Source organism: Brachyistius frenatus, unplaced genomic scaffold, assembly GCF_029030835.1.
Source record: "Brachyistius frenatus isolate BFR_SWC_R1_liver_20210118 unplaced genomic scaffold, ASM2903083v1 Contig_64, whole genome shotgun sequence".
In the NCBI taxonomy this organism is placed as follows: Eukaryota; Metazoa; Chordata; class Actinopteri; family Embiotocidae; genus Brachyistius; species Brachyistius frenatus.
In genome coordinates, this window is record NW_027210663.1 from 752,023 (window position 1) to 777,550 (window position 25,528).

A 25,528-nucleotide genomic window follows, 5' to 3' on the forward strand; every position below is an offset into this window, starting at 1 on the left:
ATGTCTGATCATTTTAGGCATCACTGTTGTCCCTCCTCCATTGACACAGTGCTGGTGCCTTATCAAGAACCAGTTCCACGCATTTCACCGAGAAAAAAAAAAGATTGGTCCAGAAAACTGAAAGAGTTGGAACCAGTGACCTCGGTGATTATTGGAGGGTTAAGAACTGAGAGCAGAACATTCAGTTGGTCCGATTTGTGGTTGAATCTGAATAAGCCGTTCAGGGACACTCAAAAATTCTCCTCGTTAATACTCAATGCTTTAAAAATGAGTGATTTTTTTAATCAACATATTATATGTCCTCACAATTGGCATTTGATTTAGTTTTGTTTTTATCTTACTGTGATATGCAAAGGCCATTTGAATTCCACCTTCAGAAAAGTCATCGTGAACGTTTTCATTCGGGATCAAGATGCAGATTTGGAGTATCACTGTGTTTGAGGAGGTTTACAACGTTACACAATGTTAATACACTGTTTTTGGTTTCAGGTTTCTTGACTGTATTTATGGAGAATATGTTTGTTGGAGGCTTCAGTCAGTAGTCAGACTTCAGTCATTTTTATAAAAATCTCCTGACCTGACCCAGTGCCAGTGGTCTCCACTATGTAAATTTGGTTCCCAAAACCTATTAAAATCTGTGAAGTTCAATGAACACTGCAGCCTCTGGAGGTCACTGGTGGTGCTTGAAACTTTCAGTGTTGCTTCTAATATAATGTTTATAAATAGCTGTGTGTGAGCTGCTGCTGCTGTTGGGTGTTGTTATTGTTGTTGTTGTTGTTGTACAAGACCAAATCTAAAAGTGTGCTTTTACCTGTAGGACCTATTGGAGTCCAAAGACAACACCATCCAGGCCTTGAAGTGTCGGTTGTCACAAGAGTTAAAGGTGGGACATCAGTTATCTCAAAGTAGCTTACTGCTTTAGAATAACTGATCTGAGAGCAAATATTGGCCAACTCATGAAATGTCACGTTTTACTAAAATAAACATGTGACTGGCAGGAGTATCAAGACTTTGTTAAGAGAGAGAAGCATTCAGGAGTCTCTGCACATGAGTTGTTCCCACGTTTTGACAACTCTGACACGGATACTGGTTCTGTAGAGTCAAAGGTTTGTAACCAGTCATCTCACGTCTGTTGTCATGCATCTGTTTGATTGATCTGATCTGCATTATTATGCAGTGTTGACGTCAGTTCAGTTGATGCTGTCATGTTTCAATGAAATAAACGTGTGATTGGCAGGACTTGGACAATGTGATGCAGCAGCTGATGTCTTTGTGCATCCCTGAGAGCAAGTCTGACCAGGACGAAGCCCTGAAACTGAACTATGCTGGCAGTGAGTCCAGACAGTGAACTCCTCTCTCTGATTCAATTCCTGATCATTTCATTTGAATTAAAGAAAAAAAAAGCATGAACGGATAAATATGTAGACAAGTTGTCGATAAGTCATCTGTTTATTCACCCTATTTGTACTATCTTACCACTTACCTCTGTGAGTACAATGTCATTGTTGAGAATGATTGCCTGGTAGGCAGCGAGAGAAACATTCCCCCCCTTTCTCTCTTTTAGCTGTCAAATAAAGAGGAAAAAATAAATAAATCTTAAAATGTAATTAAAATGAGTTATCTTTTCAATATTTTTCAATCTACTTGAGTTGCTCTGCAGAGGGAGTTTTGAGGTAAATATTTGCCTGTTTGGAGGAAGAGGAAGAGGAGGAGGAGGAGGGTGACATGATAATTAAGTTTGGACGCAAGGAAATCAACATTTCCAAGGTGGAACACAAACAACGCACACAGACAGAAACAAGCGTGGAAAAAAACAACAGCAAGTCGAGGGTTTCTGCACTGAAGAGCAAACAGCTGACCGGAAACGCGACCACTTTCACCGGAAAGGAGGAGCAGCTTTTATATTGTCGCCTGAGAGCTGCTGTAATGGCGGTGTCTCGTCGCTCCTCGCAGCAGCAACAACAGCAGAATACTTTGCAGTCTCCGCCGAGAAACGGCTCTCTGTCGGGCGCGCCTCAGGCCTCTCCGCCGCTGACTTTGCTCACCGCGGCCGTCGGAGCCCCGGAGAATGAGAGGGAAATCAGCGGAGGGATCGAGACGGCCCCGGCCTCTCCGGACCCGCCGGCCCCGGTCCTAGCGAGCAGCGCGAGCTCCACCACGACGACTTCTGGCGGCGGCGGCAGCAGCAGCAGCGGCGTCTCGAGCCCCGGATCCGGAGCCCCGAGTCCCACGGACGGCAGCAGCGGAATCGGCGGGGCGTTCAGGGAGCTGTTCGAGGCCTGTCGTAACGGGGACGTATCCAGAGTCAAGAGACTCGTCGACTCGGTGAACGTGAACGCGAAGGACATGGCCGGTCGAAAATCAACTCCCCTTCATTTCGCTGCGGGTAACGACGAGCTAAGCTAATGCTACGGCGGCGATCACGTTGCCAGCAGGCGTAAACGCGGACGGCCGGCTCGATGTCGTTGTTGTGTTTCGGTCGACGGTGTTTAGTACGAACATGTTCTCCAGTAATTTGCTCTCCCGATGTTAACATTTAAATTTTAAGCGGAGTTGATCACGTCTGAAATGATAGCGCGGCAGTGCTAACAGCTAAGTCGACGCGCTGTAAACCAATTTGTTTATCGGGTAGCCGTCGTCACGTAAAGCGAGGAAACGCAAAACCGCCTCCAATTTAGCCTAAAATAAATATTTGGTGTCCTTTTCTGTAACTACAACAACACGATGTTATGTTTTATGTATTCGGTTGTCGTAAGCTCGAGCTAAAGATTTACGCAAACACTCAGCTGACATGTAAATCATGTCATGGACGTAAATAAAAGATGTCTTTGATGGGATTTTACAGATACAGATATTTGACGGTGTTGCCAGGCTATTTATATTTTCTGTTTATCTGTGCCACACTGCTCACTTAATATTGATGGGGAATTTTTTTTATTATTATTATTTATTTTTTTTAATGCATTTTCACCCTTCTTTCAGGTTTTGGTAGAAAGGATGTGGTGGAGCACCTCTTGCAGACAGGAGCCAATGTTCACGCCAGGGACGACGGAGGCCTCATCCCCCTGCACAACGCCTGCTCTTTTGGACACGCAGAAGTTGTCAGTCTCCTTTTGTGTCAAGGCGCAGACCCAAACGCCAGAGACAACTGGAACTACACTCCCTTGCATGAGGCTGCCATCAAGGGGAAGATCGATGTGTGCATTGGTGAGGAATCCCATGTTCAAGGACAGGCGACTCAGAATATCTGCGATGAATTTTTTTTTATTTTTCAGGCTGTTTGTAGTCCTTTCGGTCATTTAGTTTGAATTTAGGTTCTCAGACAGATTCCTCGATGGATATACAAACCTGGCAGGGCAGTCATTTTAATTCATTGGTCTGTTTTAATTCATTCAAGATCTGTTTTTCCTCTGTTGTCAAATGTTTGTGTTTTATTGTTTCGTGTTCAATTTCTCTGCTGTTTAACCAACCTAGCTGTTTTCAAAATGCTCAGTCTGTTGTGTAATGCAACACGGGAACATGAACAGTATTTTCTTTATCTCCTTTTCTTTCATATAGTGTTACTCCAACACGGAGCTGATCCAAACATCCGCAACACTGACGGAAAGTCTGCTCTGGATCTTGCTGACCCTTCAGCAAAAGCTGTTCTTACCGGTCAGTCCGTCTCGGTTAATTATCTCTCACATTTAACAATAATTTTTTTACAGCCAATGATGACTGCATAAAGGACAAAATAAAGCCTACGTTTGTACATAATTGTCATTTAATGTAGTAAATTTATGATGAACTGCATTCATAAGGTTAACATGATTCTGTCCTGAAATCAGTGACTGTAATTGCAGATTACTGCAATAACATTGTAGACCATCAGGTTATCTGACCCCTTCCTCCATTTATTTATTTTGCCACAATGGTTTGCTATAACTGCAGCAACTTGCTTAATAACGGCCATAAATGCAGATTCTCTTTATCAATACTCCGACTTCTCCACCTGAACTAAGTGTAACAACTGGCAGAATTGGTTCTGGTAGTCCTTTGATACAAAATGATTGCAACAGGCGACAGTTTACCAGACAAACATGGGCAGTAATTGCTTACGTAATCACAAAAAGCTATATCTCATGCTAAAATTTATGGAAAATATTTGTGGTGCCAAGTTCTGATCTGCGTGTTTGTTTTCATGCAGGTGAATACAAGAAGGATGAACTTCTGGAAGCCGCGAGGTGAGTGGACCTGTGGTGACACCATGAAGTGTTTGGGTACAGTGAGAGACATGTCGTTTGACAGCATCACATAAGTTAGAAACTACTGTACAGTTGTGTGTCGTACACTTTTGTGTGTACATTTAACAGCTGAGAACCCATGAAATGCAGGATAAATGAACCAAAACATCAGTTTCACTCAGTATAATGCTCTTCCTATTGGTGGATGCCTCTGGATTGAAAATGTGATTGTGGAATAACCTGTTTTGTTTTGTTAAAAACCCTGGAAATAGTGAATTTGATGTGGAATAATTGAAGAGATCTGTCTTTTTAAACCTTGTAACTACAGGAGTGGAAATGAAGAAAAGCTGATGGCTCTGCTGACTCCATTAAACGTCAACTGTCACGCCAGCGACGGCCGCAAGGTAAATGAACCACCAGTACCACACCACATTGCAACAGACAGATATGTTTCATTTGACGCAACGTGTGGGTTATACTGTTTTCTAATCACTCTTGATTAATAGCACAAAGGTTTGAGTCAGACAGTGTGTGAGTAAAGGAATACACCCTGATTACAGCTGAATTAGTTTGTGTGGTGTGTGTAGAAAGAGGATTTATGTCATTGAATTTGTGGGAGGGTATTAGTGGGGACCACGTTACCTGGGACAAACCACTGTGCAACATACATGTCTTAGATGTTTTACTTTGTCTTGTTTTGCATGCGTGACTCATCAGAACATCCTTAAAGTCGTTAATCTTCCACAGTATGTGTATATCCAGAATTTAATCGTTCAATTTTGTTTTTATTTGAACTGTTTAAAAAAAAAACACAGTATTTGGATGCAGTCAGTTAGGCATATTGATTTTGTATTTATTTTCTTGAACTAAAGTTGACACACTACTCCATTACATACAGTTCAGCTTCTTTGTAATTGTTTTTTCAGCATGTTTGGACTCGGTGTCATGACGACAATATTGTCTCTGCTCACCCCTTAATAATTTTTCCATTCTTGATGCTGGAGCGAAGCTATTGGTAATCTTGAAAACTATTTAGATACTCAAGCATCCGCTCAGATCAAAGAACAAGACTTGAGTCCATGTATTCTTTTTCTCTGAACTCAATCCATGTAATCAGGACTTGTTTACAGTGTAATCAAACTGTATTTCTAGCTTAAATTCAGTGTTTTCTTGTCTTCTCTTTGTGGTTGAGTGGACTTGAAGTTTAATGTTACAAAGACGCACTTCACACTCCTCTTATAGCTGTAGTCAGTATTTAACGTTGCTAATTTAGGTGATCGTTTTTGCATTTCATCCCCACGTCACATAATGAAGTGGAGTATTTACACCCACTGTTTTATGTGGGTGGGTGTTTTTGGTTTTATTTATTTTTCTATGTATTGGGGGGGTTCTTCCCATTTTTGCTGTTTTGGTCAGGAATTATAGAAATATTTCCATTCTTACCCCCCCAAAAAAAACACCACCTTCTTGTTGTTTTTTATGAAAATATATATATATATATATATACACATTATTGCTAACAGTATGTCATATCATATTGGTTTTTTTCATTCTCTCCTAACCACCATTTCTTCAACAGCAGTTACAAGTATCACTCCTTTGCAGAATATTCAGAGCCTGGTGGTGTGGGATTTAACCAGCAGGCATTAACCAGTCCTTGCTTTTCCACAAAGCCACAGAGAAAAGTGAGGAGCAGAAGTCACACTCACCCTCCAGCTGTTCACCCTCTCTGGCCTCGTGTCACATTTAATCCTGAACCATGTTTGACGGCTCAGACAGGGATTTAATAGCGAGGGGTCTGTGTTTCATTGAAGGGTCAGAAGAATTGCTGTGAAAAGCTACTGTCATTTTGTAATTTTTGTTTCGTTTTGTTTTCCGTGTGACTCTGGCAACATTTGTCGATCAGTCAACATCACAAAAAATGCTGGTAAGTTGACCTTGATAACGGCCACTTGATTGATGCACTGTTGTGATCTTCTTTTGTTTTATTCCTTTTTTTTTTTTTTAATCCATTGTTTTTATTTGACCAATAAGCTGGCTGTCACTTGTTAATTGCACATCATTGACCTGGGTGTACGGGTCACTCATGTATCCTACCCTGATGCTCCTCTGTTGTGTGTGTTTGTTTGTTTGTTTGTGTGTGTGAGAGAGAGAGAGAGTGTGTTGGGTTGGTGTCATGGTGACGACTCATCTTTTTGGATTTGGAGAGGAGCTCAAAATGTCCACTGCCTGCTTTCTTCAGCGTCTGTCCTCTCTCCTCTGCACACTCACCCACAATTCTCCAACTTTCAATCACTTGCTCACAAGTCAGATTTGGCTTTTAATTTATTAATTTTTCTTCTTTTTTTTCTGATAATGATCACTCATGCATGCCTGAAGGCCTGCCCCTCTGCATTTTGTCAAGCGAATCTTGGATTTGTGTCTGTGAAATTTGTGTCTACTTCACGTTCCCTGTTGGATCAGTTGGTATGCAGTAATGAATGGACCACATTTCACCTGTCATTCTAGTGCTATGCTACCCTCCATGGTGATAACTTTTGATTGCATCTGATTGCTCGTGTCATCCCAAACTGAATGGTGCCTCCATGATTCAACTGTCATGATTTTACCACTGTGGCTTGAGATCTCACACTTGGCTTTCTGGGTTTTATATTTATATCACTGCATGGAAATTTAAATGAATGATGTCCCTTCTTTTGATTGTAAGCTTGACCTGAGCTAGACTTTTGAATAGAGAACAAATGCCATTGAAGTTGGATTTGCAGCTTTGCTTACACTAACGTTCATTTTTCTTGGCTGAAATGAAGCCATTTGATTTGATCTCCTTGTAGCTTGCAGCGACGCTTTCTCGAACGCTCAACCTGCTTTATGTAGCTTCACTGCATCCTATTACGGTTGGGATTCGATAGCTTTCTGTCAAATCAGAAGTCAGTATTGAATCCACTTTACTAAACCTAAATTGGTATTAAATTCCTCAATAATCTTTTTTTTTTTTTTAAATTAAGAAAACCGTTATGAATAATCTGATATAAAATTCACACAAAACATTTTTATTTATATATAAAAAAAAAAAATTAAAAACATGTTTAGTTAGATCACCACATATATTTACTGTTCTATTAATACGAAATAAAGAAACTTAACAACTTTAAGAAATGGAACTTGATATAAATGAATCCAGGTATTGTATCCCAACCGTAACTCAAACCCAGCTGTTTTGAATTTAATACTGCTAACAGCACTAGTCGATTCCTTCATGCCATCTTACTACACAATACTTATTTTTTAAACCTTCAAACCCTCAAAGAAAACTTTATTTCAGTTATTTCATAATATGGAAGTCGAGGTAGACGAATAATGAGGTCCAAGTTGCTTGTTGTCACTCAGGTCAGACGCAGTACCGACAGCAACTGAATTTTGTCGCCGGATTTGCCCACAAACTCCATTGACCTTGCATCATCATATCCACCATTCATCTGCAACTCACCAAGCATAGCCTGCCGTAGCACATTGCTTCTGGCCCTAATCAGCCGCTTGCTCCTGTGGCCATCGAAGGCAGCACGCGTTAAACCTGCCTGTGTGTGGCTAACAAGCTGCCCTCTCTTGCAGTCGACGCCCCTCCACCTGGCTGCCGGCTACAACCGTGTTCGCATCGTTCAGCTCCTCCTTCAGCACGGTGCTGATGTTCACGCCAAGGACAAAGGGTGAGACTTGGTTTTTTTTCTTCTCAGAAAACAAAAACACAAAATATTTATTTGTCCCTCAGTCATGATTTATGACACTGACCTGAGTGTCTTGTCCTGCAGTGGCCTGGTTCCTCTTCACAATGCCTGCTCATACGGTCACTTTGAGGTCACGGAGCTTCTGCTTAAAGTAAGACACATTAATAAAAATCCCAGTTTTTTTTGTTGTTGTTTTTTTATATAAGTTGCACTTTCCGGATTTGTGTTTACAGCAAAGTCAAAGAAGCATCATTAATCACGTCTCAGAATATGAAGGAGCGTAACTCATTGCTTTGTAACGTGACAGTCTTTAGTCTTCCACATTAGTTGACTCATCCATTGCAACCAAGAAATAGTCATAGAAACAAATTCAGATTGTTTTTGATCTCCTCTTACAACAGCATGAAACTATAGCATTTTAAAAGTTAACCTTTCCAGGATGAGACTTTTTCAAAGAGTAAAAGGGGATATCTCTGTGTGCATGTTATTTGTAAGAGATAAAATGGGACTTTGTTTATGCAAATATGAAAACTAGGAACTAATTAGGATCTTGAAATCAAAACAATTCACACTTGTCGAATTTTTTTTTTTTTTTTTCACGTTTTAATATTGTCAGACACTGAGATGTGAGAAGCAAACAAATGCTTTTCCTCGTCCTTGTACGTGTTCTGTGCCCTGACGTGCGGTTCTCTCTGCAGCATGGAGCCTGCGTGAACGCCATGGACTTGTGGCAGTTCACTCCTCTCCACGAGGCGGCGTCCAAGAACCGAGTGGAGGTCTGCTCCTTGCTGCTGAGCCACGGGGCCGATCCCACCCTGCTGAACTGTCACAGCAAGAGCGCCGTGGACATGGCCCCCACTCCTGAACTTAAAGAGAGGCTCACCTGTGAGTTCCCCTTCAGAGTAGAATACTGAAAAAATACTGTGCAACGCTTCACTCACACAGACAAAATGTTGGTAAAAGACTGCAAAAACCTAAATCAGTTTTAGTCTTTTGTTTGTAAAATGCATCAATACACTAAAATAAGAAGCTGTCAGACCGTGGAACATGCAACCTTTTTTCTTTTCCATCTAGATGAGTTCAAAGGTCACTCGCTGCTGCAGGCGGCCCGGGAGGCCGACATGGCCAAAGTGAAGAAGACGCTGGCTCTGGAGATCATCAGCTTCAAACATCCTCAAACCAACGAGACAGCTCTGGTCAGAACCAAGTCTTTTGAGTAGTTTTCAGGCTAAAGATCATGTTCAGATATGGAGGGCAGCAATGAAGTATAAAGTCATTTCAGCACTGATAGAGCTCCCTTCCTGATCATTCCAAAAAAACAAGAACAACAGGGTCACCTGTTGAATTAAGTGATGTTCCCAGCAAAGCTTTGTATAATTAATGAAGTACTGACAGTTTTGTGTGATTGGCTGTAGGTTTTGCAGATTGGCAAATGTTCAGAAGCTGTTGGCAGATCTTTGACTCAGATTCCTGCAGACTAATCCAATGTCCATGTGTATTTCAGCACTGCGCTGTGGCCTCCCCCCACCCCAAGAGAAAGCAGGTGACTGAGCTGTTGTTGCGTAAAGGTGCCAACATCAATGAGAAGAACAAAGAGTAAGTCTACAACATTTAAGTATTTATATTTTGTGTACATATAAAACTACAAAACTAAAATTGGTTAGCAGATAAGGGAATTACAATCTTTTGTACCAATTATATCTCAAAAGATATAAAAAGCTTAACAAACTGTTGTAAGGTTCAAGTAAAGGAGATAAAAACGTATAAAGTAGTAGTTGTATGTTAGAGCTCGGTAAGTGCTGAGAAGAAATGAGGTAGTGACATTTAAAATAAAATAAAAGCAACGGCACTGGTCTGGATTGTAACATAAACAGTGATAACTTTCTGTTTGCTGTGTCTTTTAGCTTCATGACTCCCTTGCACGTCGCTGCCGAGAGAGCTCACAACGATATCCTGGAGGTGCTGCAGAAACATGGCGCGAAGGTTGGTTTTTCCATTTTCATCTTCCGGATGTGAAATGTTATTGGAAAATGGGATGTCGGAGAGTTAAAAGCATGTGTTGCTGAGACTTAACTTGCCCCTCCTCCGACTCCAGGTGAACGCTGTGGACACGTTAGGTCAGACAGCTCTTCACAGGGCGGCGCTGGCTGGTCACATCCAAACCTGCAAGCTGCTGCTGAGCTACGGGGCCGACCCCTCCATCGTGTCTCTGCAGGGTTTCACCGCTGCTCAGATGGGTAACGAGGCTGTACAACAGATTTTGAATGGTAAACACTTTGTTTGATTTTTACAGTCTACCAATGACAATGAATATTTTTTTTCTTTTCCAAGAGAATCTATTTTGTCATAGTCAAACGATTTAAACTGATCATAGGATTTCATATGATGTAAGTGGGTTTTCTTTGACAGTGACTGTTTTGCTTTGTATTGAATTCCTCTCCTTATTTCCCCAGAAAATGTTCCCACACGTAATTCTGATGTGGACTACAGATTTCTAGAGGCAGCCAAAGCAGGAGATCTGGACACAGTGCAAGTAAGCTAACTAGAGAAGATGTAGACGTTACATGCCTGGCTTGATACCACTCGGGTGATTTGCTAATTATGATACTGTCTCTGTGTACTACAGCAACTTTGCACCCCCCAGAATGTAAACTGCCGGGACCTGGAGGGCCGCCACTCCACTCCTCTCCACTTTGCAGCTGGTTACAACCGAGTGGCTGTTGTCGAATACCTGCTACACCATGGAGCCGATGTTCATGCCAAAGACAAGGGGTGAGTTCTTTAACTACCATCTTACTGTATCTGTTGATTAAATAGACAATCTAATGAATAAATCAAAATTTTTTTTTTTTTTTTTTTTTAACAAGCCATGTATTGATTCCTGCATTTTTGTATTTTTATGTTTTTGTTTTGTTTTTTGCCGTAAACACAAATATAATGTCTTAAGTACGTGCACATAACTTCTTCCTTCTGATGTGGAGTTTTTCACTTCTGTTTGTTCCTCCTCCAGCGGTCTGGTTCCCCTCCACAACGCATGCTCCTATGGTCACTACGAAGTGGCTGAGCTGCTGGTCAGACACGGGGCTTCGGTCAACGTGGCCGACCTTTGGAAGTTCACCCCGCTTCATGAGGCTGCAGCCAAAGGAAAATATGAGATCTGCAAACTGCTGCTCAAAGTGAGGATCTGTTACTGTCATATGTCACAAGTCGTGCTTTACATTCAGTTTCAGAGGTTTGATTCTTCGCTGGCCTCACGATTGATGACAATTCACTTGTCAGCAATTCGATTGCACGATTTACATGATAGCTACAATTTACAGACGTCCCCTAAACGCCTCACAGGCAGGCTGTCCGTAGACATTAGCTGAGGCGGTTGTGCACATAGAAGCCCCTTGTCCCCACTTAGTCATTGCATTGATATATATTTGAAACTGACTGATTTTATTAAAGGAGTTGAGCCTAAGTACTGGAAACGCTGGGCTATAATTTTGTGCGATTATGTTCTGTCACTGCATCAATGTAGAATATTTTTGTGCACATATCGATGTAGCATGAAATCAAGAAACTTCCACACCTCTCTTGAGTTGTGTCCTGTGTTATTGTTATGATGATGATCGTGAGGGGAACGTGGGTCACAACAACAGAAACTAGTGCCTTTAAAACCCTCCCGCTCTTCTGTTCAGCATGGAGCTGACCCATCCAAGAAGAACCGTGATGGCAACATGCCGCTGGACATGGTGAAGGATGGAGACACTGACATCCAGGACCTGCTGAGAGGTGACGCCGCCCTGTTAGACGCTGCCAAGAAGGGCTGCCTGGCCCGAGTCCAGAAGCTCTGCTCCCCAGAGAATATCAACTGCAGAGACACACAGGGACGCAACTCCACACCGCTGCACCTCGCAGGTACGAGCTGCTAACAAACACTCCTGATATGGTATTCACAGGGAAGTTTAGAGATTTATTTTTTTTCTCAAGTCCTGTATAGCTGCAGTTACATGCATGTTTTGTGCTTTTGTTTGTCCAGAAGTTTCTTTTCTATCTGATTTGTTGAGGTCTGTCTTGCAAGAGATCTTGAGCTCAGCCAGACAACCCAATTATATTTCAAAGATAGTATTTTAAGTGCTGTTCTTGCGCAGTATTTTACAGACTGAACATCTTCTTGATCTGATTCCTGTTCCTTCTCTACAGCTGGCTACAACAACCTTGAGGTGGCAGAGTATCTGCTGGAGCATGGGGCCGATGTCAACGCCCAGGACAAAGGAGGCCTTATCCCTCTTCATAATGCAGCTTCTTATGGGGTCAGTCTCAACAACATAAACACGTAACAAATACAGATTCTGTGGGGCTTCATTTTACACATTCCAGAAGCTTGAAGCTACGGGAAAAAGCTTTAAACTAAGACATTTATTGTGTTGGTGGTTTTGCCTTCAGCCCCTATAAATGCTGCCCGTAATTATATGTTGCTTCTATATTATTTTATTAAAGTTCAGAGTTTGACGTATGCTCTGTTGCCTCTCTTCGGCACAGCACGTAGACATTGCAGCCCTGCTGATCAAGTACAATACGTGCGTGAATGCCACAGACAAATGGGCTTTCACACCCCTCCACGAAGCAGCCCAGAAGGGTCGCACACAGCTCTGTGCGCTGCTGCTGGCTCATGGAGCCGACCCCACCATGAAGAACCAGGAGGGCCAGACAGCTCTGGACCTGGCCACGGTAAGGGCTTCTGTCAGGCACGCAGACACGGACAGCTTTGATATTACTGTGATAAGTTGTGGATAAATCACGTAAAACATCATGACATGGAAAAGCCTGTTTTCACTGAGATTTTATCTAGTTATGAGCTTTTTCAGATTTTTTTTTTTTTTTTTTTTTTTTTTAAGGCTGAGAATGACTGAGTATTATATTGTCCATAATAATTGGATTTTGTATGATATATGCGTCTCCTCTTTATCGGGGACTATTTTGCTTCGTATTGAATTTCTCTCCTTTTTCCCAGAAGATCTGATATATAAAACATTACTTGGTTTATACTCTTGATCAACGGGGACCTCAAACTGATCAACGGGGACCTCAAACTGATCACCGAATCAACTGGAGCTCAAATCAGCCTCCTCTCATCTAGGTGTTGTTGTTTTTTTTGCCGTCTCTGCAGGCCGACGATATCCGAGCCCTGCTGATGGACGCCATGCCACCCGACGCCCTGCCCAGCTGCTTCAAGCCTCAGGCCACAGTGGTCAGCGCCTCCGTTATCTCCCCTGCCTCCACACCCTCCTGTCTGTCGGCCGCCAGCAGCATAGACAACCTGGCCGGGCCCCTCACCGAGCTGGCTGCTGCCGCTTCCGCCGGCGCCTCTGGAGTGGCAGACGGGGCCACAGGCACTGACCGCAAGGAAGGGGAATGTAAGTCTGTTGTACCAATGCAGAAAACTTGGACAAACTCAAAGAAACTAAATTTATGGTTAATTCCTGTTAGAGAATTTTTTTTTTTTTTTTTTTTTTTAAAGTTCCATCTAATGTGTTTTTTTTACAGTGGCAATGCTGGACATGAACATAAGTCAGTTCCTGAAGAGCCTGGGCCTGGAGCACCTGAGGGACATCTTTGAGAGGGAGCAGGTCCGTAACAGAGAAGCTCTTGTAGAACACGTCCCTTCCTCTTTTAAAGAAAACATTAGTGAAGTAGGCCTCTGTAACTTACTTCAAATAGCAGTTTGATAATTCAAACAAACAGAACAACAATATACAGTAAGACTCGAGTAGTTTTTACCGTTTGGTATAACTTTCTCAACCTGTTGCGGTGTTCATGTTTTCCAGATCACCCTGGACGTGCTGGTCGACATGGGCCACGAGGAGCTGAAGGAGATTGGAATTAATGCGTATGGCCACCGACACAAACTTATCAAGGGTGTTGAGAGGCTGCTGGGCGGCCAGCAAGGTGAGCACACATCCTGGACAGGTTTTCTGTTTTTGCGCTACCTGTTGGGTTGCCTACATTGGCCATTTTTAAACCTTACACATAGGGCCTTGACACTTTGTTCACTTTTCAGGTGGCAACCCATACCTGACATTCCACTGTGCCAGCCAGGGAACCATCCTGATAGACCTCGCCCCGGACGACAAGGAGTACCAGTCTGTGGAGGAGGAGGTGAGTCGACCATCTATCTGAAATATGTTTATGGTGTGGTTTAAACTGCCGTGGTTTTGCAAATAATTATTTCTTGTTGCTTTTAAACAGGCATTAAATATCTATATAAACTATAAACACTTTGCCAAATATAATCTCTGAAAGTGTACAATGGTTCGATGAAACTAAGGCTACAAATTCTCCATATAAGCATTTCAAATAGTTGCTTTAACTCATCAAGGCCTCGGGCACCCTGTAGAAAACATTTTAAGGTTTAAGGCTTTGTTGAAAACAACCTCCCAAAATCTCAGGGTTTTCTAAAAACAAAAATCTTGACAGAATTTTTTTTTTTAACATTAACTAAAACTGTTATTTTGCAGCCTCTTTAGGAAATACAAACATTAAGAGAGAAGCATGCAAACATCACTTCTGCTCAATTCATCCGGTCATGCAACTGCCTAGTAAAACAGCAAAAGCTTGCAGATGGTATGCTGATAGTTGATGATAATCTGCCTGACTATTAAACTATGTTGTTGTTGTTGTGTCCCTCAGATGCAGAGCACCATCAGAGAGCACAGAGACGGAGGCAACGCCGGTGGTGTCTTCAGCAGATACAACATCATCAAGGTCTGAACCAGGAATCTCTCTGTACTTGTCTGTTTTGATCATCTACAAAACACTGAGCCACTTTAATCTTTTTCTTTGGTTGATATAAATGGAAACTGATGCTTACAGCAATTTGACCTCGCGTACTGTACGCGAGTCAGCATTTAATTCTTGGTGTTAAACTGGACTCCTGACATCCTGTTCGATATGTGTCACGTTGTGCCCCACAGATTCAGAAAGTGGTTAATAAGAAGCTGAGGGAACGTTACACCCACCGTCAGAAGGAGATCGCAGATGAGAACCACAACCACCACAATGAGCGGATGTTGTTTCACGGTAACCACATCCACCGTCGCACCATCTGGCATCATTCGTGTCTCATTTGAGTTTGAATGACTTTTGTATTTGTGGAAAGCTCAGCGTGTTGATTACTGTACATCATTCTGCCGCTGACGTCATATTTTCCCTCAGGCTCCCCGTTCATCAACGCCATCATCCACAAAGGCTTTGATGAGCGCCACGCTTACATAGGAGGGATGTTTGGAGCCGGGATCTACTTTGCAGAGAACTCCTCAAAGAGCAATCAGTACGTCTACGGAATCGGTGGAGGAACGGGCTGCCCGACGCACAAAGACCGGTCCTGCTACCTGTGCCACCGGTAACTGTCACCTGACACGAGTTAAAATTTTAAACTGCAGTTTCGAACTAGACCGCAGCACTGAAAGATGTTTTGGTGGTAAAACTTTGCTCCCGTTTGTTGTTTTACATGCAATGTTGTGGGAAGAGACACTTCTGTCTGAGCTTTCTCCTCTCATCTGAACTCTTCAGGCAAATGCTGTTCTGCAGAGTGACTTTGGGGAAGTCCTTCCTACAGTTCAGTGCCATGAAGATGGCCCATGCGCCCCCGGGACATCATTCAGTGATCGGGCGGCCCAGCGTTAACGGCTTAGCCTACGCCGAGTACGTCATCTACAGAGGAGAGCAGGTAAATACAACAAATATCGGTGTGAAAAATGTCTTCACCTTAAATCATGTGCAGCCTGTAACATCTAACACCTGTAAACATCTGTAACATTGTCTGGTCTCGCTATGTTTTCCTTCAGGCCTTCCCGGAGTACCTCATCACCTACCAGATCCTTAAACCGGAGAGCGCAGCTCAGTCTGCTGCAGCAGCTGAGCAGAAGTCGTAGTTCATTTACGTCACACACACAAGGACTCTTGCTTGTTATTTTCTCCTTTTTATTGCAAATGCCTAAATACCTTTTTATTTACCAAACACATTTCCAGTCTTCTGTCCAGTAGAACCCATGGTGACCAGAGTTTCATGAGATATGCTGTATAATACTCTCCTACTCATGGTGATGACACACGTATTTTTTTTTTTTTTTCTTGCATCGGCTGCATGTTAACACAGAAGCATGTAAGGCCCAATAGCGTGCGTGGGTTAGTTCTTTCAGTATTTCTTCCCTCCCTCTCCTCATCACCAATCAGGATACTTGTAGAGACCTTGAAGTATCAGCATTAACAGTTTGTTGCCTTGTGACTGTGGAGAATTACCGTCTCCCCCTTCCCTCCTCCCACCTCTACTCACACTGTCTCACTTGTCACAAACTGAAACCTGTGGACTAATACCACCCCACCATATTTGGGTTCATCCTGTATAGAAGGTAACTGTGATTTTAATGCTAACCTTTAACACTATCAAGACAGGTAACAGTGCGTCGTTCCTATGCTGTAATGCCCACTTCCCAAACTTTCAACCCACAAACACTAAGCTGAAATGTTTTTTTTTTTTTTTTTTTTGTGGTTTTATTCAGGGCTGGACGGGGCTGTCTTGTCAAATCACAAAATTTTAGACCGTTTTATCAACTTTACAATATCGGTTTGTATGAGAGAGGATGGCGTGCTCAGCAGTGCAATGTAAGGCATCATAATTACGCGAGATGATGTTGTACATTAAAGCATTATATATATGGCTGTTCTTCATACAGTTAGAGTTCAGATATGTTGATAAGTGCTGGTGATGTTTTGCGAGTGAACACCCTGCAGCCAGTGAGCTCATCACAGCACCCTTTCTGTCGCCATGGTCTTACTCAGACATCCCACGCATATGGATTTGCACTTTTACATAGAAACCTATTTAAGTTATTTTGAATTAAAAAAAATTGCAAATTTGCGGGAAAAAAAATATTTGTACAGGCTGTGTAAATGGTTGTGTATAACTGTTGCTGTTTAGCAGTATCTTGAAGTTAAACTGTAAATGACATCTGAATTTTCCTTTCATGCCTTCTTGATTCTCCCATTTTTTTTTTTTTTTTTTTTTTTTTTAAATAAATGTCCCATTAACAGCTTGTTTAACATTTATTCTTACGGTCTGACCAATTTCTGGATGCAAGTTTTTACATAACATGAAACGAATTAAGTTGTGGATTCGATGTAAAACGACGAGAAACGGGTACAAGTTTTAACGAGGTAATTATTCCGATATAATTCAATTTAACCTACAAGAAAATGATTGAGAAGGAAAATAATTTGCTCTACTTTACGAACCAGGCTTCGCTTCCAAAAACAAAACAACAACAATGTCGCCCGAGATATACGTCATCGCGCTCATGTGACCGCAACTACCTAGCTCCCTTGAGATGCGTTTGTTTTGTTGTGTTTTAAGACTCGTCGGAGTGAGTCATGGCTGAGCTTCTTCGTGCTTTTTCTCACCTACAACGTTTAAGGCACGTCGGGGGTGAAGTTGAGCCCTCGGACTTTATTCCACGTCGTATTTATCGCAGTTTAAGGTCGCGCGACGTGCAAAGTTGTCACGTCCGGTCGCGGACACGATGTGGACAACTTTTTCTGTTTTAGCTTCGGTCCTGAACATTTACGGAGCTTCAGGCGCTTCGTATTTGATCGCAGTCGATGTGGGAAGACCAACAGGAGATCTCAAACACTTCTGGAGAAGCACCGGTTTCTGGTTAGTCGGATTTAAACCCGCCCTTACAGCGAGCGATCAACACATTTGAATCAGAAAGTCGGGGTTTTTCTTTCATTGGAGTTATGAGTGAAGGTTTATTTTTTATGCCGAATATACCAGAACACCTCTATGGTTAGTCTGGCATTTTACAACAAACGCTTATATTTAACAATTCCTAGATGTTTCAAAATGTTATACTTTTTCTACGGAGATTGGCGAAGTCTTTTCTCAGTACATTTTCAGGGCTAAATTGCTGTCAAATGAAATCCCATAACTATCTGAAGTCTTAGTTGGCTACACTTCATGAACAAGCTGGTATATTAAACATATCGTCAATATCACATCACAAAGTTAAACACGTTTTTGAAACTGTTTTTTTTTTATGTGTGTGTGTGTGTGTGTGTGTGTGTGTGTGTGTCCAGCCCTCCACTCCCTCACACCCAGGCCCACCAGTTTGACCTGAGCATCGACCAGCAGCTGAATCTGGCCTATGTGGGCTCAGTTCCTCACGGAGGGATCCAGCAGGTCAGGATACACTGGATGCTGGAGCTGGTCACTGCACAGTAAGTGTGACACGAGCAGGCCGCGGTGGACATAACATTAGTCATGTGAAAGAAGACACTCAGGATAAAGTAAGACTTTCTAGTCTGAAGATGACATACAGTGTGATTATCAGGTTTTGTGAGCACTCACGATAAATGATCCAAGTTTTGTTGTTGCAGAGATATTGGAGGACAAACTCGGTATAACTTCACTAAACTGGACCAGCTGATGGAGCTCTTGTGGATCAATGGACTCCAACCAGGTACTTTACTACAATCACTTTATATTTGTTGTCGATCTTTACAGTGTTTTCATCGCGATATAAATTTGCCTCCAGTTTGGTGGAGTCCAATAATTCACTAGCCAAACTGCACTTAAATTATAAATGTAAATGTAAGAGTACAAATACAATGTGCAGGTCAAATGTAATTTCACTGCTCTCTCTTGCGTCTGTTAGGTTTTGAGCTGATGGGCAGTGTCTCAAACTACTTCACTGACTTTGAGGACAAATCGCAAGTGGTCGAGTGGAGAAATCTGGTTTATCTCATCGCCAAGAGGTACATCGGTGAGTGAGCGTTGGCTGCCATTGTTCGGTGATTGTTCTGTATGTTGTGCATACTCCATATCATTCAGTTATGTCCAATGAAACTGAATTTTAAAGAAAATACACGAGTTGTAAATTAAATGTTGGATGAATAATATTTTTTTTTTTTAAACTTGGGTGGGTGAGGCTTGATTTATATTGATTTACGTTTTACTGATAATTTACAACTAAATGAAATAGATTGCTTTACATTCAATTTGTCATCTGAAACTTGTTTTTGTGTTTTATCAATAAGTGAACTAAAACGAACTTAATTTGCACCGTAAGACCCTGCTACTGATTTCTGTTATGTTTTTTTGTTTGTTTTTCCGTTGATTATTGATTGTAAATTTCAGACCGATATGGCCTCGGAAGAGTTTCGCAGTGGAACTTTGAAACGTGGAATGAGCCCAACAACCATGACTTCGATAATGTCTCCGTGTCAATTCAAGGTAAACCCGTTATACGTGTCACCCGGTATTTCAATGTATTATCAGTTATTTTTGCCTGCAACAGCGGGTCCTATAAATATGAACGCCTCTTCATGAGTAATTCTGTTTCAGTGGAGAGTTTTTAGTTTGCAGTCTGACAGCTGTTTCAACTTAAATCTTTTTGAGTTTTTTTTATTTTGTAAAACTATCGTTTCGAGAACACTGACCGTCAGCAGGTCTGTAGTTCCTTTAGTGTAATAACAAACTTGTCTTTAGGCTTTCTAAACTACTATGATGCCTGTTCTGAGGGTCTGCGTGCTGCCAGCAGTCTGCTGAGGTTTGGAGGTCCAGGGGACTCCTGCCATCCCCCGCCACACTCCCCGTACTGCTGGGCCTTGCTGCAGCACTGCTACAACGGCACCAACTACTTCACCGGGGAGACCGCCGTCAGGATCGACTACATCGCCCTGCACAAGAAGGTGGGTTTCTTTAGGACCCGGAGAAAACCTACAACATATAGAAAACAAATACAGTCGTGGTCAAAAGATGTTTTTTTTTACCTGTCGAATAACATTTTGAATAACAATTTGCTATTTAAGTGAAAGCGCCATTCCTTAAATCTTCTATAAAACTGTATTTATTGATAAATTCACGTGTTTAATCAAGTGTAAAACTGATGTAAGCTGAGTTTCTGTCTTCGTCCTTCAGGGTGGAGGCTACTCCTTGCCCATCCTCCAGCAGGAGATCCAGACAGTAGGGGAGATCCAGGAGTGTTTCCCCCGCTTCCGCAGCCTCCCTGTTTACAATGATGAGGCGGATCCTCTGGTGGGATGGTCCAGACCTCAGGAGTGGAGGGCTGATGTTACCTACGCTGCGATGGTAGTAAAGGTGATGTGAAGAGACACAAAACCCACAGCCTGAAAAATCCCGTTTGAACACCGGATGGTGATTAAACCTCTTCTCTGCTTCTTCACACAGGTAATAAACCAGCATCAGGATCTGCTGCTAGCAGACCAGAACAGCACCATCAACTACACCCTGCTGAGCAACGACAACGCTTTCCTCAGCTACCACCCACACCAATTCACCCAGCGCACGCTGACCGCCCGCTTCCAGGTCAACAACACGCAGCCACCTCACGTCCAGCTCATCAGGAAGCCGGTCCTCACCGTCATGGGCCTGCTGGCTTTGCTGGGTGACGCGCTCTTTACTCTAGAACACGTGAACAGTGTGTGCCTCGGGGTGATGGTTTGATGCATTTACTTCTTTTGTTTTCTAAAGTAGCTGTCCCGTATGTGTGATTCTAATCTAAGGAGAGACCCAGATCTTGGCTCGGGTTCTGAACTCGGCAGGAAGCCGCAACGGCACGGTGGGAGTTCTCGCCAGCAGCCACAAGCCCGTGATGCCGGGCGGCTCCGACAGCTGGCAGGCAGCAGTGCTGGTCTACAACAGTGACGACAACAGCACCTCCGCCGACACTGACGATGTCACCGTCTCACTTCAAGGACTGGCTGCACAAAAAAGTACGTTTAACAGAATACGGTCGGATCACTCACGACAATTAGATTTTTAAGAGTGAATGATTCGTTTCAGTCCTGCTTTGCTATGTGTTTGTTTATTCTCCAGGTCTTCTGTATGTCATATATTACATGGACAATAATGTAACCGACCCGTACCAGCTGTGGCAGAGCATGGGCAGCCCCGACTACCCCACGGCAGAGCAGTTCAGACGCATCAGGAGTGTGCAGGTACACAGGAGACCTCAACGGTGCGCACGCTGAGTATTAATGCAACATTTGTTAATGAGAAAACTCAACAGGGCGTCTTTAAGGCAGAGCTGATGTGGCTGATCTGCAGTATTCAGGCTTTCTGTTGTCTGGAAAGTGCTTTGAGAATTGCTGTGACCCACCGCTGATGTGTTATTGTGTCAGGACCCTCGTACCGAAGGGCCGTGGGAAGTTCCCGCGGGGGACACGCTGACTCTGAAAGCCAAGCTGTCTGTGCCCTCCGTCCTCCTCATACACGTTTGTGCTCGGCCCAAAGCCGTGCCAGACCAGGTCAGTACCGACACAGCAAATACTTTAAATTAAAATCTCTTCGTTTGCACGGGCCTCAGTCCACCGCCATCGTGAGGTCCATAATCTCTAGACTGTCTACTTACTGTCATAATGTGTAGGAGATAATTGGAGATCAGCTAAAATTATTTTGAGGGACAAGACTGAAAAATTCAAACATCAAGTATCATCATCATATATTGATGCTCACCTGTCTCTTAAATGAAGATGTCGTCTTTCTTATTGCATATAATTTTACACCTCACTATACCACTATATCAGGTCAATGGATTACGCTTCATCAGGATCACCAAAGGCCAAGTCCTTATTATCTGGTCTGACCACTGTGTCGACTCAAAGTAGGTGCACGTTTAAAATGCTTCTCCATTCAAATTTCATCTCTGTGTAATAATGGAATATGCATTGTTTTGCTTTGTCCTCTGAAAGATTAGGCGACTTTTAATATCAACAAGAAATCATGAATTCACTACTTTATACTTTGCAGATGCATCAAGACGTTTGAAGTGGAATTCTCTTCAGACCTCAAGAAATTCGTCCGAATTAATCCCCAGGACACCATTTTTACCGCTTATGTCTACTCGCCAGGTAACACGTCCGCATGTCTTTTTGTCTTTAAGACTACTGAATATGTTAATATCCAGCCATTGAAGTAACATCATGTTCCATGTTGTGTATTGTAGTGGACCAGGAGGTTGGCGGTCTGTACAGAGTTCGAGCTGTGGACTACTGGGGAAGGCCGGGGCCGGACTCGCTGCCTGAGAGGTATTTGGAGGACCAGTAGACCAAAGTCAAGTCTGCTGCTACAGATCAATGTGCTGATTATTCACCGGGTCATTTGCAATTGATTAGTTTAAGTTCTACACAGTCCCATTATAAGCATATATAATGGTCTTATTGACAATATTACAGAAGCAGAATATAGTCATTGCTGTAATTTCAAAGACTGGGTTATTTAATTTCCCTCCTTTGCAAGCAGACCACTTTATGAACAGTAAATACAAGTGACTGAACAGGATTAGCAAACATGAGCAGCTCTCCTGCCTTCACTGTGGAGATAAAGACATTGAACACATGCTGCCTTTGTGGAAACCTTTTAAAACTCCGTTACAGCATCAAGTACGCGCTGACTCATTCTGACCTTTGGATTAAAAAAAACATTCTCGCTGGCTATATTTTATGTTTGTGTTGATTGTTATTAAATCCTGAGAAAATAATAAACCCAACAATGTGTCAGTCAGTCGCTCTACTTTACAAATCAGCTTGAAGCCTGCTGGTTTTTATTGAAGACAGAAAACTTACAAAAAAGGTACAAAAACATATAGTTTCATAAAAAAAAAAAATGCTAGATGATTTCCTAAAACAGCTGGACTCCAGTTTCTTGCAAATATTACTCAAATAGATTAATTTTTTTTACATGTGTACGGGTCTATTGTTGGCCGGGGATTAATACACACTTTGTAATTTAGTTCAGAATAATTTTGGACAACAATAGAGGTCTGTGTCACAGATTAATTGGATATATCAGGGTTGGATACAAAAGGGATACTTGTAAGTTAGTTGTTGGTTGAATTTATTGTTGATTTCGATCTTGTCACGAGACCCCCAGAACAACCCCTGTTGCTCTGCGTCGGACTTTCTGTTGGAGACTCCCGTTGGGTTGTCGTGGCTTCAGGTTCAGATTGTGCAGGTTTTTGGACCCCGTTGTGACTGCTTGCAATTCATGTTGATTTTAATCTTTTAATGATATTATGTCAATATATATGTCACCGGACAATGAAAGGAGATTTTTCATTGTGTTATATTAAAAAAAATTTATACTTGAAACATTTCAGTAAAGTTGAATTACACTAAAGTTTTTACAAAGACAAGGACAACAGCAAGTTTCTTTACAAAATTTATTGTCACCATTGCAGTGCAGATGTTTCCCATCAGTGTGGCAGTACTGTACAGCTGGTTACATTATCACATTCATTCAAATAGTCATACTTTTCAGTGGATTTGGCTTGAAATTTTTTTGTTCAACTTGGCAGTGTTGATTTTTTTTTTTGGATTGGATTCATCCAATAACTTCCTCCTATGATGTTGGAACGTAGCTAATCATAGCGTTACAGGATTATTCTGCCGAGAAGAGCTCTGTCTTCATCTTGGGGAAGATGATCGATCTAGTTTAATGAAGGGCTGCTCAACAAACTCCAGTTTAGCAAGCTCCTGTTGAAAACAGAGAAGGAAGAAGGATGAGTTTAAATGCTCGTCAAGGTTTCTGCACACCCGCTTTTACGAAATCTTTTTAAGTGCAAGTCAAGGTGCTTGGTCACTGTGTGTCTGTTCGTTACATACCGGACTGCAGCACGGGCTGGAACTGTCCGCCCATGCAGATTTCCTCCTGTTTTTGGCGGACGACTCTCTGGATGGTTGGGGGGAGGCCGCGGGGGCTGCGGGAGAAGACCAGGGAGTAGCCGTCCTCGCAGCTTCCATCTTCCTTCAGGACGCGGCAGGCGTAGGTGATGGCGTAGTTTTCGTAGTCGGTGTCAATGACCCAGTAGTTGTCACCTAGAGAAGCAGAGTAGGGGAAGTTAGCCTCAGCTGCTGTCAGGAGCGGGACTCCGAGAATGTGTGTGTAGACCTGAGCGGGCTTACCGCCGCTGGACAGGTAGCTGGCCAGTCCCTGGTAGTTCATGAACATCTTGCCGGGGGTGCCGGGGTCTGGCACTGTGTACTGAGCAGCCATGTCGGCACAGACAACCCAGAAGCTGGATGTCAAGTAGAGATAGAAAATTAATATTTGTAAGCAGGAATGGAAACCTTTTTTAAATATGCGAACATCTCACAGTCACGAGTACCCACCCAAAGAGGGTGACTCTGCCTCTGGAGGAAGCCACCATGGCACCATCATCACCAACAGTGTACTCAGCAGAGATGTTGTCCTGCAGGAACAGACCCTCGGGATCTTTCTTCTGCAGAGCGTACCACTTTCCGACATACTGTCGGAGAAATAAAAGATAAATATAGAGATTATGTTAATAGGCATTTTCTCAGTAGACTGTATCTGCACATAAACAGCACAACGAAGTTAAAGTTGTTTGTGTGTGTGGGTGCACAAGCAGTTATGATGAAATTGACAAATTGCTGAGACCTGAGATCCCCACCATAGTACACAGAATATAATGTTATATTTTATTGGATGCTGATAATGTCCTAGTTTATATGGAGGATGTTGATCATTCTTTTCTTGTTAAATATGGTTTTCCTACTTGTTAACAAGTGTGCGATCTTCCTGTCCTGAACCTATACAGCATTATTACTGCCAATTATATCAGGCTATATGTCAAGTTACATTAATTCAAACAAAAACAACTTACTACTTAAGTTCGTTGTTGACTATGTCGCAGAATTTATCAATTCTGGATTCATCTATGAATGGATTTATAAGTATTTCAAAAGGAAGTATTTGTAGACTCACCCTTTGGGGCTCGAAGTCCTCTTTCACTGTGAAGCTGTCCACCACGCAGGTCGCCAGGCCCTGCTCCACGCAGGCCAGGAACAACATCACCAGGGCAACGATTTGGAAGTACATTCTAGCAAAACCCATGTAAAATTTGTGTTAATGTAAAAAATAAAAAGTTATAGTCGTAGTTTTAAAGTCAACATTCCTATTGTAATCTTTTAAAATCTCTTCAAACTTTTAGATGGTGGCAAAATGGTGGTGGGAAAAAACAAAAACAAAAAAAAAGTCACTCTTGCATCTCCTTATTTCTTTGTAAAAAGTTCAGCAGGTCCCTGTAAAGCTGCGTCTCCTTACCTGAAGTGTGGACTGAAGTCTCAGGAAGGTTTCAGTTCAGAGTAGTTGCAGTGTGTGAGTTGCCGTGGTGTGATGTGAGCCTTTTATACTCGACGAACAGACAGGCTCACTGATTATTTTCACCTCTTGAACCTAAATGCAGAGCTTAAATCTACGCTAATCCAGTTAACAAAATCCCCCGCTGTAAGCTGATGAGCCCTCGCCTTCAGCAGTGTATTAGCTTTATGCAATTGTTTGCAGGGCTACATAATAGAATACATCACGGCAGATGCCCCCGGGCGGGGGAAACGTGGCCTGATCCTCCAGTCACACGTCCATAGCGAAGGTGTTCAAGCGGGTGTATTTTGGGCTCGGAGGTTACATGGACACGTAAAACAAAACAGAGTGTTCTGACTTCCTGGTGTAATACAGGATCCACGAGAGCCTTTCACATACACATATTTTCAGCGATTTGG

At 42.5% G+C, this 25,528-nt stretch overlaps 3 protein-coding genes across 4 annotated transcripts; 2 read left to right on the top strand and 1 right to left on the bottom strand.

Moving 5' to 3' along the window:
- The first annotated feature begins 1,772 nt into the window (after window positions 1-1,772).
- Window positions 1,773-17,025, top strand: LOC138625602 (poly [ADP-ribose] polymerase tankyrase-1). Of its 2 annotated transcripts, none has more exons than XM_069706618.1 (28): window positions 1,773-2,386; window positions 2,983-3,207; window positions 3,559-3,654; window positions 4,187-4,223; window positions 4,552-4,627; window positions 6,130-6,150; window positions 7,833-7,927; window positions 8,030-8,096; window positions 8,644-8,830; window positions 9,020-9,141; window positions 9,450-9,541; window positions 9,850-9,928; window positions 10,041-10,212; window positions 10,399-10,478; window positions 10,572-10,717; window positions 10,956-11,121; window positions 11,629-11,848; window positions 12,134-12,243; window positions 12,473-12,661; window positions 13,101-13,347; window positions 13,478-13,623; window positions 13,759-13,879; window positions 13,992-14,089; window positions 14,621-14,695; window positions 14,905-15,010; window positions 15,146-15,332; window positions 15,503-15,659; window positions 15,778-17,025. In XM_069706618.1, the coding sequence occupies exons 1-28, from the start codon at window positions 1,927-1,929 to the stop codon at window positions 15,862-15,864; spliced, it is 3,864 nt and encodes a 1,287-aa protein (XP_069562719.1). In that variant the 5' UTR covers window positions 1,773-1,926; the 3' UTR covers window positions 15,865-17,025. The 2 variants fall into 2 exon arrangements, with proteins under 2 accessions (XP_069562719.1, XP_069562720.1); XM_069706619.1 differs by having other exon boundaries at window positions 1,779-2,386; window positions 13,478-13,560.
- Window positions 17,026-17,303: 278 nt separating this feature from the next.
- Window positions 17,304-23,686, top strand: idua (alpha-L-iduronidase). The gene is made up of 14 exons (XM_069706620.1): window positions 17,304-17,642; window positions 18,065-18,205; window positions 18,365-18,447; window positions 18,643-18,750; window positions 19,125-19,220; window positions 19,476-19,678; window positions 19,908-20,087; window positions 20,178-20,394; window positions 20,513-20,722; window positions 20,826-20,947; window positions 21,131-21,256; window positions 21,536-21,612; window positions 21,759-21,859; window positions 21,955-23,686. The coding sequence occupies exons 1-14, from the start codon at window positions 17,509-17,511 to the stop codon at window positions 22,053-22,055; spliced, it is 1,899 nt and encodes a 632-aa protein (XP_069562721.1). The 5' UTR covers window positions 17,304-17,508; the 3' UTR covers window positions 22,056-23,686.
- Window positions 23,411-24,863, bottom strand: LOC138625604 (purpurin-like). Its single transcript, XM_069706621.1, is given in 5 exon segments — window positions 23,411-23,482; window positions 23,612-23,824; window positions 23,912-24,051; window positions 24,053-24,255; window positions 24,735-24,863. Coding segments are annotated over 5 exon segments (696 nt in total). The 3' UTR covers window positions 23,411-23,471.
- Window positions 24,864-25,528: the final 665 nt, after the last annotated feature.